The 15,172-nt window shown below is 44.1% G+C and overlaps 1 protein-coding gene across 1 annotated transcript in view; it reads right to left on the bottom strand.

The window, feature by feature from the left end:
- Positions 1-15,172, bottom strand: part of WDR35 (WD repeat domain 35) — a 64,601-nt gene that overhangs the window by 11,939 nt on the left and 37,490 nt on the right. Inside the window, exons 20-25 of the mRNA XM_018559887.1 lie at positions 14,872-15,008; positions 11,139-11,342; positions 8,989-9,135; positions 7,669-7,801; positions 5,736-5,846; positions 113-277 (exon numbers count right to left, since the gene is read on the bottom strand). Coding sequence (XP_018415389.1) covers positions 113-277; positions 5,736-5,846; positions 7,669-7,801; positions 8,989-9,135; positions 11,139-11,342; positions 14,872-15,008 — 897 coding nt within the window. The remainder of the gene's footprint in view (positions 1-112; positions 278-5,735; positions 5,847-7,668; positions 7,802-8,988; positions 9,136-11,138; positions 11,343-14,871; positions 15,009-15,172) is intronic.

The following is a 15,172-nucleotide window of genomic DNA, read 5'->3' as shown; positions in this document are numbered from 1 at the left end:
GGGGGGGAGGTCTGCGTTCTGCCCATGTTTAATGGGTCAGAAAGGTGCACTTAGCCTTTAAGATCCATTTACTACAGGCTGCAGCTGCCCTGACACAGCGCAATGACCTTACCTTGAACAGGAGCTTAGCAGCTTCTAGGAAGTGATTGGCTTTGCGGTAAAGTTCAATAGCGTCCAGCGTTTTGTTCTTCTCCAACAAATGGGAGGCGTACTTGGCAAGCAGCGATCCGATTTCTTTCATGTTGTGATTTTTGGCGAGCTCAACAGCTTTATTCCACTGTAAGAGAGGAACAAAAAGTGTGAAATGGAATTCCTATTCTCACAATGCAGCGATAGTTCTGATATACAGAGATCAAATGTACAAAGCTGGTAACCTTACAATACAACCATGACCATTCCAAGGTTTCCTCATTCCCACAATTAATGTTCTGCACTCAGCAGCGTTCTGAAGTGGTTGGACTAAGATCATGGCTGCCGTTTTAAACAGCTGGTGCTGTCTATTTACATACAAGTGATTGGGCAGCTATAGATCCGCCCGATCACTTGTATGGTGCTGGGAAGCGTGTGCCCCCCTTTCACCACCGCTGCTGGCTATCCCAAGCTCCGCTGTCCACTGTGCGGCCCGGGACTGGCACAGCTGGCCTGTTCATTTCAATCGGAAGGAGTACAGCATGCTTCCAGTGGGTGATCTCCCCTCTGATCACTGAACCCGGAAGCAACCAGTATTACATCACTTCCAGTTTCATCCTGTCATTTCCCTGACTGCTGTAGCTGGAGAAGAAGCAGGTGAAGCAGATCTCTCCTTCATCAGCTTCTTTGGGTCCCTAGATGACATTAGAGGTCTAATAGACCCCTGATGTCTCCATAAAGAGGACCTGTCACAACCTCTTTGCTATTATATAGGGGGCTTGTTAGTGGTTAACTGAACAAACTGAAGAGAGAAGCTGATTGGTTACTATTACTACTCCAGATTATGTCTGCTACACTTTTGATCATTTGATCAAATTTATCCAATTTTTAAAAATTGCATTTCAAAGGGAACAAACTATTTGGTTACTATTAGGGATACACTGAAATGTCGGCCGCCGAAACATATATCAGATGAAAATGGCACTTTTGGCAAATGCCAAAAGTGCCATCTTTTGGCCAACATTGCGGTGCATGCCTGGTTTCTCTCCTCCCCGCTGGGTGCTGCTCTGTGTCCTCTGTGACACAATGCAGCGTCCAGTAGGGAGGAGAGAAACGGTCAGAGGAGGCCGAGCGGTGCGGGGGAGGAGAGCACTCGGCCTCCTCTGACAAATCAGGATGGAGAGCAATGTGGGGGCGGAGGCAGTCATGCGCTGTCACAGGAGGCCAGGCCATCGGTGAAGGGGAGGAGTCAGTTGTCAAAATAGACCGAACTCTCCTCCCTGCACCAGTACAAGCAGTCAGTGATTGCTGTTTGTAAATAAATGGATATAATATGAGTTACTATGTACCAGTTATGAATGAATAGGAAGTGATCTACATCACTTCCTGTTCATTCATGATTTTGGATTTGGTAAAATACTAGATCCACATGTTATGAATGAACAGGAACACTCAGTATAGATGATTCTTGTTAATTTATTACAGGGGCTGCAGAAAAAGATATTGAGGGTTCTGTGTCCCCAATCTCTTTTTCTATTTTAAAAGGGAAATATCAGGAGTCTGTTTAGACCCCTAATATTTCCGCAAAGCCCCTAAAAAGTAAAAAATAAAAATATTTTATAAAATAAATAATACAAAATAAAGAAAGAAAAATAAAATGTAAACAAAAGGTGAAAAAAAAATTATTTTTGGTTTCGGCCTGACATTTTCTTGTTTTCGGTTTAAACTTTTTAATTTCAGTGCACATCTACTTACTATGATGCACCACAGACATTTCTTATTAGAGACTCTTATTACAGACACTTTGAGGCATGTTTTATTGCTACTAGCAGGGTGCTGCTTAAGACATTCTCACCTTGCTTGGTAGGAGAAGTCCTGCAAATACCGGCATGCTGTAGAAGAACATATTTTCTGACCTCTGAGGCGTCTTTCTTTGACATAAAGGATCAACTTATAAACTGGCCAACTCCACAGTGAATGACAGGTACACTTTGTAAGAAAATGTGGTGTTAGCACATCTGAGTCATTGGAGGAATGTTACAAGTGGTTGAAAAGGTTATTTATTCCTACAGGGATTCCCATATATCACTGGCAGGCACAGAGGAGACATTCTCTCCATCCATGAGCAGCTATCATTAGAGGAATACACAGGGATTACAGAGGAGCACCGGGCGGTCATGCGCCGACCATCCTACCTCCCACCTCATGTGTTTGCAAACACAGCTTGAAGATGCTCAGAGAAAAGGGCACAAAGGTCTACACCCGGCACGTCTATGTGACCATCATGTCAACGGTTCAACTGTGCAGGTCATAAAGTTCATGAAAGTTTGTATACAGTAAAAACACAGTCTTTGTGTCAATATACTGCTAGAGAATCCTGGGAAGGAACATGGCTGGTACTGGAGGGCAATCCTCAGCCACAACTGGATGGTAGCAATTAACCATAAACACGGGCACCTGTTGTACCATTTGCAGGTAGTGCTGGACTTTCTTAGGAGAATGTAATGCTGGGCTTTCTTAACAGACTGTAGAGCGTGCTTTTCAAATAACTGACAATTGAGTATTTATTTGATAAAAATGTTATACAAAATTGAAAAATATTTTTTTTAAATATTAAAAGAAAATTCACAAAAAACATTTAGGGCCCATACGCACCTGCACATGCGTTTCTGCTTAAAGGAGAACTATGGGGTAAGTGTTTTTCCCCATAGTTCTCCTAAGGGTCATGGGAGGAGACAAACTAGTGTCCTCCCATGACCCAAAGCTCAGTATACTGAGACCGCCGCAGCCGGGACGGATCCCGACATTACTGTCGAGATCCACCCAGCTGCGTGATTGACAGCTGGCTCTGCCGATCCCGCCCCCGTCCGTTCCGCCAGTCAGCGCTGGAGGACAGTCACGGCTCTCTGCAGGGAGATGATCGAGAAGTGAGCGAGTGACGGTATGTGTTTGCTCACTTCCCGATCTATTGAGCCGACACGTGACGGTTTCATTGTCACACGTCGTCTCGAACTATGAGGATGAGTGAAAATCACTCACCTCATAGTTCTCCTTTAAAGCCCCGTTCACATTGAGCGATTTATCGCGCGGTAATTCGCGCGATATCGCGCTCCAATGCATTTCAATGGGGCAAAGGGTCCTGCTGTCGTGGGTCGTGTGTCGCTACAGCAGGACCCTTTTTGGAGCTCAATGCAAGCTTGAACGCGATATCGCGCGGCAAATCTCGCGATATCGCGCAATATGCAAATCGTGCGACAAACGCACGATTTGCATATCGCGCAGTGGGAACGGGGCCTAAGTGTTAACGTGAGTTTTTTCAACATTCATTTTCAGCTCTCTACAAGTGTCCACAGACGACATAACGTACTTGTCTAATTTTTATCAGTCCAACGCATGGCAGGACATGTATTCTTTATTTCATGTGTTGCAGTTTGCCAAATGACAGGTATAGGGAGTTTACTCCGCGTAAGCCTGCTGGAGTGCACAGCATGTTATTTTAGTGCAATCTGAATTTATTAGCAATTTTTGTACAAATCAAAGAAAAAGGCAAACACAGAAAGGCTTCAGCCACAAAGAGAACATAACAAAAGAACAAGAGGAGAGTGCCCCAAGGGGAACTCGGCATAGCATGGTATCAAAACAAATAATAGCAGTCATGTGCAGGAGCTAGGGCATTACACGGAACAGTGCAGGTAGTCAAGTCTTACAGAGTAATCCGTAGTGAGGGCGCGAGCTCAGCTGCGATACCTGCCACAGTATGTAAACCCCACCGCTCCAGAGACCCGGGGATGAAATAAACAAAGAAACATTATAAATGTAATGGAGTTCCCTTATCCCCGGTACATCTCGAGCGGGGGGGGGGCGATGACAAGTGATATTCAGAGGAAGGACGAAGATAGGAGGACACGACAACTAGGGGAGAACCCCCAGACTGATGGGGGTAAAAGAGATAGGAAGGGATAAGGAGAGAAGAACAGGAAGATCAAAGGGGGAGCAGGAGAAAGAACAAAAGAATATAGAAAAGGACCCACCCCCTGCCAGGGGGCACAATAAGCCCATAATTCAGGGGGAGATGGCCTCTAAAAAGCCCGCCGACTCCCTGAAGGCGATCCAGGCAGACCATGCGTGCACATATTGAGATCCAGCATCACGTTTCTCAGCCAAGAGGCCCTCCAGATCAGCTATACGGGCCATTTCCAAAGCCCATTCAGCCAGGGAATGGGCCACCGGCGTTTGCCAATGGCGCGGGATGACTGTTCTAGCGGCCGTGAGAAAGTGTCGCAAGAGGCCCTTTTTGGCACATTTGAATGACCCGGGTATCATAGATAGCAACAGTATCTTGGGGTCATCTGCCACAGCAACACCTGCCACCCTGAGGTACACCCCCAAAACCCCCCGCCAGAATCCCCGGACCAAAAAGCAGCGCCACCAGATGCGGGTCATATGATCCAGGGAATTATTGCAGCGCCAACAGGAATCAGAAACACCAGGGGACAGCATGTTATTTTAACGCCTGTCTAGTAAATGGCGGACACAAAGGTATAAAGCCACTCATGACGTTTCCCTTTAATGCAGAACTCTGGGATAAAAACAGCTAATTACACAGTTAACATACAGAAGCACTTACCATTGCCCTGGCACTTAGCAAAGGATTTGTAATTCTGTACAGCCATTCTTGTGATTTACACACCTCGCTCATTGTCAAGTTCAACAATGCGGTTTAAACTCTCCATCTCTAGGATTATCAGCCCACGTGCCTCTCCCACTGGACGTCCATGCATGTGCAGTCAGCAAGGAGCCAATCCAGGAACCGGAAAGCTTTTTTAGGAACTAGTAATGTTAAACCAGGTAACAGCAGAGATAGAGCCCGCCTCATTTCCTGGCTGAAGGACATCCAGCATCATCTGGCCCAGGGGTAGGCAAACTTGGCACTCCAGCTGTGGTGAATCTACTTCAATGCCTCTGCCTCTGGGAGTCATGCCTGTGGCTTTCAGCCTTGCAATGCTTCATGGGACTTGTAGTTTCACCACAGCTTGAGTGCTGAGGTTCTCTACCCCTGATATATAACCCTTTTCTCCCCGGCCTGTTTATCCATGACCCCGGCCCTTTCATTAATTGGATATCCGTTCTTTCAATCGTGGAGGCTCAGCATGCTATGCAGGCATTACCCACGGTGGTCTGCATGCAAATGCAGCCTGCCTAGGTATGCCCACTATCCCAGACTGACATCTCCCCATCAAGGCATTCTAATATTTGCATAACTCCTCCCAAGAGCCAGCCCACTGCTCGCATCAGGACTGAGAGCTCATGAGAGGAGTACTGTGGCAGGGTATGATGGGCTCTAATGTTTTCAGGAAGCAATGTACAGCACCCTGCCGGCCCTTCCCACCATCCGTGATCTGCCTGCAATGCTTAGAGAAGTGACGCCACTGGGTCTAAAATTAGATATGTAATAAAAACAGAATGGTTTTGGTTATGTTGAGGGGGAAGAAGGAACCAAAAACAAAATACAAGCAGATAAAACTTCAGCTTTAGGTAAATAGTCAAAATAAGAACAAAGATTTTGAATCTCGACTAATATGTGCTAATATCCAACTACTGCTTACCTGGTTGAGGTGCATGCATGCGTCTATAGCTGCTTTCGGCATGTTACACTTGAGGAAGGCGGCCACAGCCTGCTCACACATTCCCACCGTCACAAACATGCGGGAAATGTCCTGCACAGGAACAAGAATGAGCAGAAGCTGATCACACCGATCCATAGGAACCAGATTTGGAGTTCAAATAAAGTTTTGACATATAATGTACATGTAGCATGATCACTCTCACATTGCAAACATTCTGACTGAACTCTAGGCAACTATATCAAAGACACCAACACAGCTCAGCTGGCTTTATAATTGTAATTGGCCTTACACATTGACCTATAACGTGAATCCCCATATACAGTACCTGTAATGTACAGCAGGGTATATTATCCCATATACACTTACTGGTCACTTTATTAGGTTCACCTGTCCACCTGCTTGCTAAAGCGAATATCAAAACAGCCATGGAGAAATAATGTCACCAGCACACCATACGAGTAATTTAGCAACAGTCCATTTAATGACACATTGCCATTCAATACAAGCGCTTTCGGGGCCTCAGGGGGTCCCCTTCATCAGGCTCAGAATCCTCATTTTGCCACTTCTGTCAGCTAAGAACAGGAAACGGAGGCTACAATTCACAAGAGCTCACCAAAATTGGACAACAGAAGATTGTAAAAACGTTGCCTGGTCTGATGAGTCTCGATTTCAGCTGCAACATTCAGATGGTTGGGTCAGAATTTGGTGTAAAGAAGAAAGCATGGGTCCATCCTGCCTTGTAGCAACGATTCAGGGTGGTGGTGGTGTAATGGTGTGGGGGATATTTTCTTGGCACACTTTGGGCCCCTTAGTACCTATTGAGCATTGTTTAAATTCCAAGCCTACCTGAGTATTGTTGCTGACCATGTCCATCCCTTTATGACCACAGTGTACATATCTTCTAATGACTTATTCCAGCAGGAAAATGCACCATGTTACAAAGCTAAAATCGTCTCAAACTGGTTTCTTGAACATGATAATGAGTTCACTGGACTCAAATGCCCCCCACAGTCACCAGATCTCAATCCAATAGAGCACCTTTGGGATGTGGTGGAACGGGAGATTCCCATCATGGATGTGCAGCCGACAAATCTGCAGCAACTCTCTGATGCTATCATGTCAATATGGACCAAAATCTTGAAGGAATGTTTCCAGCACCTTGTGGAATCTATGCCATAATAATTAAGATAGTTTTGAAGACAAAAGGGGGGCCAACCCAAAACTAGCAAGGTGTACCCAATAAAATTGACTCATTCACCAGACTCATTCACTCATTGACTCATTCACCAGACTCATTCACCTTACCAACCGCTGCATCCCCCCTCTGACAATCCCTACACTGGCTTCCACTCGCCCAGAGGATAAAATTCAAAATATTAACAGTAACCTATAAAGCCATCAACAACTCTGCCCCCGGATATATCTCAGACCTTGTCTCAAAGTATCACCCTAACTGTCCCCTCCAATCATCCATTGACCTCCTGCTTTCCAGCTCCCTTGTCCACTCCTCCCATACTCGCCTCCAGGACTTCTCTAGAGTATCTCCCATCCTCTGGAACTCCTTACCCCAACCTGTCCGTCTATCTCCCACCTTGACTGCCTTTAGGTGTTCCCTAAAGACTCATCTCTTCAAGGAAGCCTATCCCACCTCAAACTAACCGCTCAACCATCACATTCTCAAATAATTTGTCCCCACACAGCTACCTCCTGATGTATCACTTCCCCCTCTTTTAAATTGTAAGCCTTCAGGGGCAGGGCCCTCCTTACCATCTTGTCTTGAATTGAATTGTGATTGTAATGCCTTCCTTATATTGTAAAGCGCTGCGCAAACTGTTGGCACTATATAAATACTATGTAATAATAATAATAAAATGGCCGGTGTCTAATACAGTAATTCCATGATACAACTTACAGGAAGCAGCTTATGGTTCTCGGGTAAGGAATTAGCCAAAACTTCAAGTCCGTCATAATCTTCCAACATGTAGTAGCACTCAGCCAGGCGTTCCTGATTCCTGCCCTGTATATAGTACTGCACTGCATTCAACCTGCACACATAGACATAACAGTAAGGCAAAACATAAAATTCCAATTAAAACCCCAAACCTATTTTCATCTCTATACTCCTAAACTGCAGTATGTTATAACGGATTTTTACTTGGAAATGTCACTAAAAATGGGACTTGTACTCGCTGCAAAATCCTTTTCGCCATTGAGGGACCCAGCTATGATGATAATAGGCAACTGATGGTTATACTGCCACCTACAGGAGATATGGGCAATAGGCACTGAACTGAAGACCAGCCCCCTGAGATTAAATCTCCTCCCACTTCACTTCTGATCAGTGGTAGCAAGCAGTCCATAGATATCATATGGGGGGAAGGAGCGGTGTACCTAAATGGACTGTGAGTGAGTGCAAAAATCCCATTTTCTCTATCGCCCATTAAGAGGAACAGCTTTCATACTAATAAGCAACCTATGGATGTCCAAAAGCATTCTAAACTGAGAGGCGGGAACACTCAAACAACACAGCAGAACCAGGCCAACAAGAAAAAAAACAATCAAAGGGAAACCAAGGGCAATAACTAACCATTGACAAAACCTTTAGAGCAGGGGTCTCAAACCTCTGGCCCTCCAGCTGTGGTGAAACTATAAATCCATCTCATCCATCTCTCCGGGAGTCATGTCTGTGGCTGTGAGAATCTTGCAATGCCTCATGGGATTTGTAGTTCCACCACAGCTGGAGGGCTGGAGGTTTGAGACCCCTGCTTTAGAGAGTATCTATGTTCAAAAACTAAAAATAAATCTGTACTTTTATATTGAATTTCCATAAGTTCTATCCCACTCCCTGCAGGCTCAAAGATTTCTGGCAGGATCAACGTTTTTTTTTTTTGCAATTATCCAACTCTTATAACAAAATGCTTTCAATGAAGGTAATTCAATAATGTTATGAATGCAGGTGAAGTGCACACTGCCTTCAACTACTAGACCTGATGCATGTTCTATTTGAGTGCATTCAGCACAAGTAAGACATGGTAGGGCATACTGCTCCCATTTCTAAAATAGAGATTATATATCATGGGGAAGTACTGTATACCCTACCATTGACTGCGGAAGAACATCTGCAATAGTGAAGGATTATATAACACACAACAATATATTGTATATGTTTGTGCACATTTGAAAACCGATTTCTGTAACGTAGTCCATAAATATTGTATTCGCTCGCTTGTACCATTTCTGTCTGTCTGCAAAGTAGTCACCAATGGCGTTGTAGGCCTGCTCCAGCAGAGCATCGTCTGAGTCCCCGGAACCCGTTCTGAGCAACTGCAGTACTCTGAACCAGTCTCCCAACTTTATTCTTAGACTGATGGCAAGATCTCTGAAAACAGCATGAAAGCCGAGGTCAGCAACAAGTCTTATGTTGTACATATATATATATATTAAAAAAAACACTGGAAATCAATTATAAGCATGAGGTTGTGAAGGAGGATATGAATGAGGAGGATAGTGAAGGTGCTTGGATGGAGGACATCAATGCTAATTGCTTGTTATGGCAGCAGTTCTAAGAGGTCATCTGTGTGACAGCAACGTGTGACAGGCAAAGCTATGAGAGAAGATATAGGAGATCACTGAAGAGAGAAGATATAGGAAAACGCTGAAGAGAGAAGATATAGGAGAACACTGAAGAGAGAAGATATAGGAGAACACTGAAGAGAGAAGATATAGGAGAACACTGAAGAGAGAAGATATAGGAAAACGCTGAAGAGAGAAGATATAGGAGAACACTGAAGAGAGAAGATATAGGGGAGAACTGAAGAGAGAAGATATAGGAGAACACTGAAGAGAGAAGATATAGGAGAACACTGAAGAGAGAAGATAGAGGAGAACACTGAAGAGAGAAGATATAGGAGAACGCTGAAGAGAGAAGATATAGGAGAAAAATGAAGAGAGAAGATATAGGAGAACGCTGAAGATATAGGAGAACACTGAAGAGAGAAGATATAGGGGAACACTGAAGAGAGAAGATATAGGAGAACGCTGAAGAGAGAAGATATAGGAGAACGCTGAAGAGAGAAGATATAGGAGAACGCTGAAGAGAGAAGATATAGGAGAACGCTGAAGAGAGAAGATATAGGAGAACGCTGAAGAGAGAAGATATAGGAGAACGCTGAAGAGAGAAGATATAGGAGAACGCTGAAGAGAGAAGATATAGGAGAACGCTGAAGAGAGAAGATATAGGAGAACGCTGAAGAGAGAAGATATAGGAGAACGCTGAAGAGAGAAGATATAGGAGAACGCTGAAGAGAGAAGATATAGGAGAACGCTGAAGAGAGAAGATATAGGAGAACGCTGAAGAGAGAAGATATAGGAGAACGCTGAAGAGAGAAGATATAGGAGAACGCTGAAGAGAGAAGATATAGGAGAACGCTGAAGAGAGAAGATATAGGAGAACGCTGAAGAGAGAAGATATAGGAGAACGCTGAAGAGAGAAGATATAGGAGAACGCTGAAGAGAGAAGATATAGGAGAACGCTGAAGAGAGAAGATATAGGAGAACGCTGAAGAGAGAAGATATAGGAGAACGCTGAAGAGAGAAGATATAGGAGAACGCTGAAGAGAGAAGATATAGGAGAACGCTGAAGAGAGAAGATATAGGAGAACGCTGAAGAGAGAAGATATAGGAGAACGCTGAAGAGAGAAGATATAGGAGAACGCTGAAGAGAGAAGATATAGGAGAACGCTGAAGAGAGAAGATATAGGAGAACGCTGAAGAGAGAAGATATAGGAGAACGCTGAAGAGAGAAGATATAGGAGAACGCTGAAGAGAGAAGATATAGGAGAACGCTGAAGAGAGAAGATATAGGAGAACGCTGAAGAGAGAAGATATAGGAGAACGCTGAAGAGAGAAGATATAGGAGAACGCTGAAGAGAGAAGATATAGGAGAACGCTGAAGAGAGAAGATATAGGAGAACGCTGAAGAGAGAAGATATAGGAGAACGCTGAAGAGAGAAGATATAGGAGAACGCTGAAGAGAGAAGATATAGGAGAACGCTGAAGAGAGAAGATATAGGAGAACGCTGAAGAGAGAAGATATAGGAGAACGCTGAAGAGAGAAGATATAGGAGAACGCTGAAGAGAGAAGATATAGGAGAACGCTGAAGAGAGAAGATATAGGAGAACGCTGAAGAGAGAAGATATAGGAGAACGCTGAAGAGAGAAGATATAGGGGAACACTGAAGAGAGGCGATATAGGAGAACACTGAAGAGAGAAGATATAGGGGAACACTGAAGAGTATCTGGACTATTTTAATTGGTGTGGCATTTCAATTCCAACATATACTGTGTGGGGTTTTTTTTCCTAGACAGTTTTTGCAGTCTCACCTTCTGTCCATATCCAAATACATCCTCTCTGCTTCCTCAAACCTGCCAAAGTAGGCAGACACCTCGGCTTGCTTCATTGGCTCACTCTGTAGGTTGCCCAGCCGCTTCACAAACTCTATGCCTTGGTAGTCTTTGCAGCGTACAAATGCTTGTTCAGCAGTTTGAAGATCCAGTTTCTGAAGGGCGGCCTCAGCCAGTAAGCGCCTATAAAATGTATATTCATATAAGAATGTTATTTTATTCAAACATATAGGAACACCATAAGGTAACCGTTGAAGTACTGAAATTAGGGACCAAGCCATCCACTAAGGGATAAGTCAATGGTTTGACTCTTGGTCTCAGCTTGAGGTATTGAGCTCTGTGAACAATGCTCATTTAGCCATTTAGAGGGATGTAATAGAGGAGGCACTGGTCCTGCTTTGTAAGTGATGATATAGGCAGCCACAATGTCAGAAGTTTTTTGCTTGGTCACAATACCAGAACTAGAAGGAGGAAGCCTGCGGGATCCTGGATTAGGGTAAGTAATCCATTCGAGTATATTTCCTCTGAATAATTGAAGCCTGCAGCACCCTAGATTAGGGTAAGTAATAATTTCTAGTATAGTCCCCCTAGAATAAATGAGCATTAGAGTCTGATTTTATGGGGTGGGAGAGGCATGTTTATGTTTTGTGATAAGCCACAATACCAGAACTAACAGGGGGAGGCCTGCAGGACCCGGGGTTAAGGTAAGTAACCATTTCTAGTATATTCCACCTAGAATAAGTTTTAGGCTAACTTGTTAGCTGTGTTTGTGGGAAGAGCCCCACACATTTAAATCCCCATTTCCCCTACTCACCTGTCGGTATGTCCGTGACGCCCCAGCCGCCCTTACCCCTTTTTTATAACATTTTACTCTTTGGAGTATGCCCCCTTATTTGCATACTGACCAATAGCGACTACGGCACACCTCAGGTCAAGTTTGGCAGGTTCATCACCTCTATGTTCAGGTACGTATCAGTGCGGTTCTGACTACAAAGGAGCATTAGTTCCTGAATATATGGGGTGGGAGAGGCTTACACATGCCCTTTTATGTAAAAAAAAATGGGGGGTGTATTTATAAATAATTTGCAGTGCCATTCACCCTGTGAATATTCTGTGAACGTTTTTCAAGTCAAATGTAATGTAATATAATAGCGCATTATGGCCACTAAATGTAGCTGTGGAGCACAGGAAATATGGTATTTTTTCCTATGCTCCTCAGCTCCAGCTAGTGGCCATCATGCGCTATTTTCTGAATATTACATTCGACCTGAAAAAGAAAATATACAAAGAACATTTGTTTCTGCCCCCATGTGCACAGAATGAACGTTCGGGGAGATTTGCAGGGCGAATGGCTCTGCGAATTGTTAATAAATAAACCCCTAAGAGTCGCATCTCAAAAGGAAAATGTCTAAAATGTTATACATCTCCAACCTCTTCTCAATATAACATCTAAGCCGTCCTCTATGCTCCTCCCAAGACCTCCTGCTCCCTCATCACCTCATAGTTAGTTAAGTCAGGTTGAAAAAAGACACAAGTCAATCGAGTTCAACCTCCTCCCATGCCCGCCTCCAGGACTTCTCCAGAGCTTCTCTCATCCTCTGAAACTCCTTACCCCATCTCCTAATCTGTTCTACCTTGAGGCAATCCCTAAAAACTTCCCTCTTCAGGAGGGAAGGGAAGAATTTGTCTGCCGACTGATGGATGATTTAACACTTTGAGATTGTTTTGTATCCAATCCAGCCTTATGCAGATCAACTACTCTTCATCGTATGTCTTCAGAGAGCTCTTATTTACGAGGCATGGTTCACATCAGTTGATGTTCTTATGAACAGCAATCTTAAAGTGTTTGAGTGCCTTTTATCAATCAAAGTAGCTCTAATTCACACCTCCAAACTCATTTCATTAATTGGACTCCAGGTCTGCAATCTACTGACTCCAATTAGCTTTTGTTGAAGTAATTAGTCTGTGGGTTCACTTACTTTTTCCTCCAGCGCTGTGAATGTTTAATGGGTGTGTTCAATAAAGACACAAGAAATTAGAATTGTTTGTGTGTTATCAGCTTAAGCACATCGGGGGGAATTTATCGAAAATGGAGCAGTCAAAATCTGGAGCAGTTGTCCATGGCAACCAATCAGCTTCTCTTTTGCAGTTTGTTCAGTTAAGATTTAAAAATGAAAGAGAGAAGCTGATTGGTTGTCATGCACAGCTGCCCCAGATTTTGCCTGCTCCAGTTTTGATAAGTTCCGCCCATTTTGTTTGTCTATTGATATGACTTAGATGAGGATCAGATCACATTTTATGGTAAATCACTGCAGAAAACCAGTTCATTCCGAGGGGTTCACACAGGGCCAAATTAACATCGGGGCTTACTGGACCACCAGCTCCAGGCCTACCACTGAAAATAGGCCCCACCAGCTCAGATCACCTTGGTATGTTCAATGGCAATCCGGCCTTGGGTTCACATACTTTTTCTTGCAACTGTACGTTGTAAAACGTGCACAAACTGTTGGTGCGCTAAAATAATAAAAATGATACTATATATGTCCCAGGGATCCAGGAGACAAAGCTAAATGTGTTAGGCCATAACACCAATCAGATCTCATCTGAATATAAGATAAGGAATCTGACCAGCTCTTCTGGGCTGCAGCGCACCGCTTTTCATAAATCGGCCTATCATACCATTTGGTAACGGTCGCGCATGCACCTAATTGCGCAGAGTACGGCCACACTGTTCCGTGGGCAAACATTCTCCTGATATACTAATTTTTAAAAATGTGTGTTTATTCCCTAATGTAAAAGTGTTATATTTTCCCTGCTAATACCAGTGCGAAAGTCCCGGACTGAACTATGGATTTACTGCTGAACTGGTTTTATAGCCCAGGCAGCACCTGGACATAAGGTGTCCGTGTAACAAAAAGCAGCTTTGTGGCAGTGTTTATTTTCATGGAATACATTGCTGCGTATGATTAGGGCTTCACATGACATTCCAGCGCCAGTCTAGACCTCAGTGTATCTGACATTCCACACTGCTCTGCTGGAAGTAACACATACAGTACAAATCCCCTCTCAGCCAGCTCTGCTCCCTACAGCATAAATCATCCGCTTAATCGGAGAACAATGCCATAAATTACTTCATGTACAGCAAACGGCTTTCGGGTTTTAGTTTCCCCAAAGCAATTGGTGTCACCCCCTCTAAAAAGTCGGGCACTTAGTCATGGACCGAGAGCCCAACAGTGTCAGAAGAGAGGAGGGGACCCGGCGGCATACCTCATCCCGCCGGGTGAACGTCTCCTCCTCTCTCTTCCGGCATCCAACACCAAGATGGCTGCCGGCAGGCGTCAAGTAGATGGTCGCGTGTACGCGATTACGTCACGGTGGGGTGTCACCTGGTCTCCGCTTTGTGTGACACCCGGCCACGGGACGCCCCTGCCCCCCCCTAACCGATCCCCCCACCCAGCGAGCTATAGTATTCTGACAGCTGATTTGCTTTAGTTGCTGTATGGCTGATATTTTTTGGATTGGCTCCTTTGACTAAAGTCGATTGAAAAATCTACTTCTTGAATGGGGGGTCCTAAGGGGGCCACATACTGTTCGAATTTGGCAAGTCAGCAGGGGGAGGCTAAATAAATAAGTTAAATAAAGATCACTAGCCCCCAAGCATTCCAATACACACTCCATGCTGATGATATAAAATATGAACATATTTCCTTACCAAAGCCTTGGGTGAGGGTTGTCCTCTATAAACTGGGAGGCGTCCTCGATGCCAACCTTCTCAATTAAAGCCCGGCTGTCTCGCAATGACCGGATTTCAAAATTAATGATGTAGTCTTTGTTAGGGTGTTCCGGATCCTAAAATGGGAAAACCAATAAGGAACATTTTCACAAGCTGTGGTTTGGAAGTCAGGACAATATGGCTTGGGGACAACTCATAAAAACAGAGATCAGTTAATCTGTGTAATAGTGTATTATTGGAATTACAAAAAAGTAAGTGTATCTAAAAAGAAAATAAAAAA

This window comes from Nanorana parkeri, unplaced genomic scaffold (assembly GCF_000935625.1).
Source record: "Nanorana parkeri isolate BGI_ZX_2015 unplaced genomic scaffold, ASM93562v1 scaffold419, whole genome shotgun sequence".
Classification (NCBI taxonomy): domain Eukaryota; kingdom Metazoa; phylum Chordata; class Amphibia; order Anura; family Dicroglossidae; genus Nanorana; species Nanorana parkeri.
This window is presented reverse-complemented; position numbering and strand designations above follow the sequence as displayed.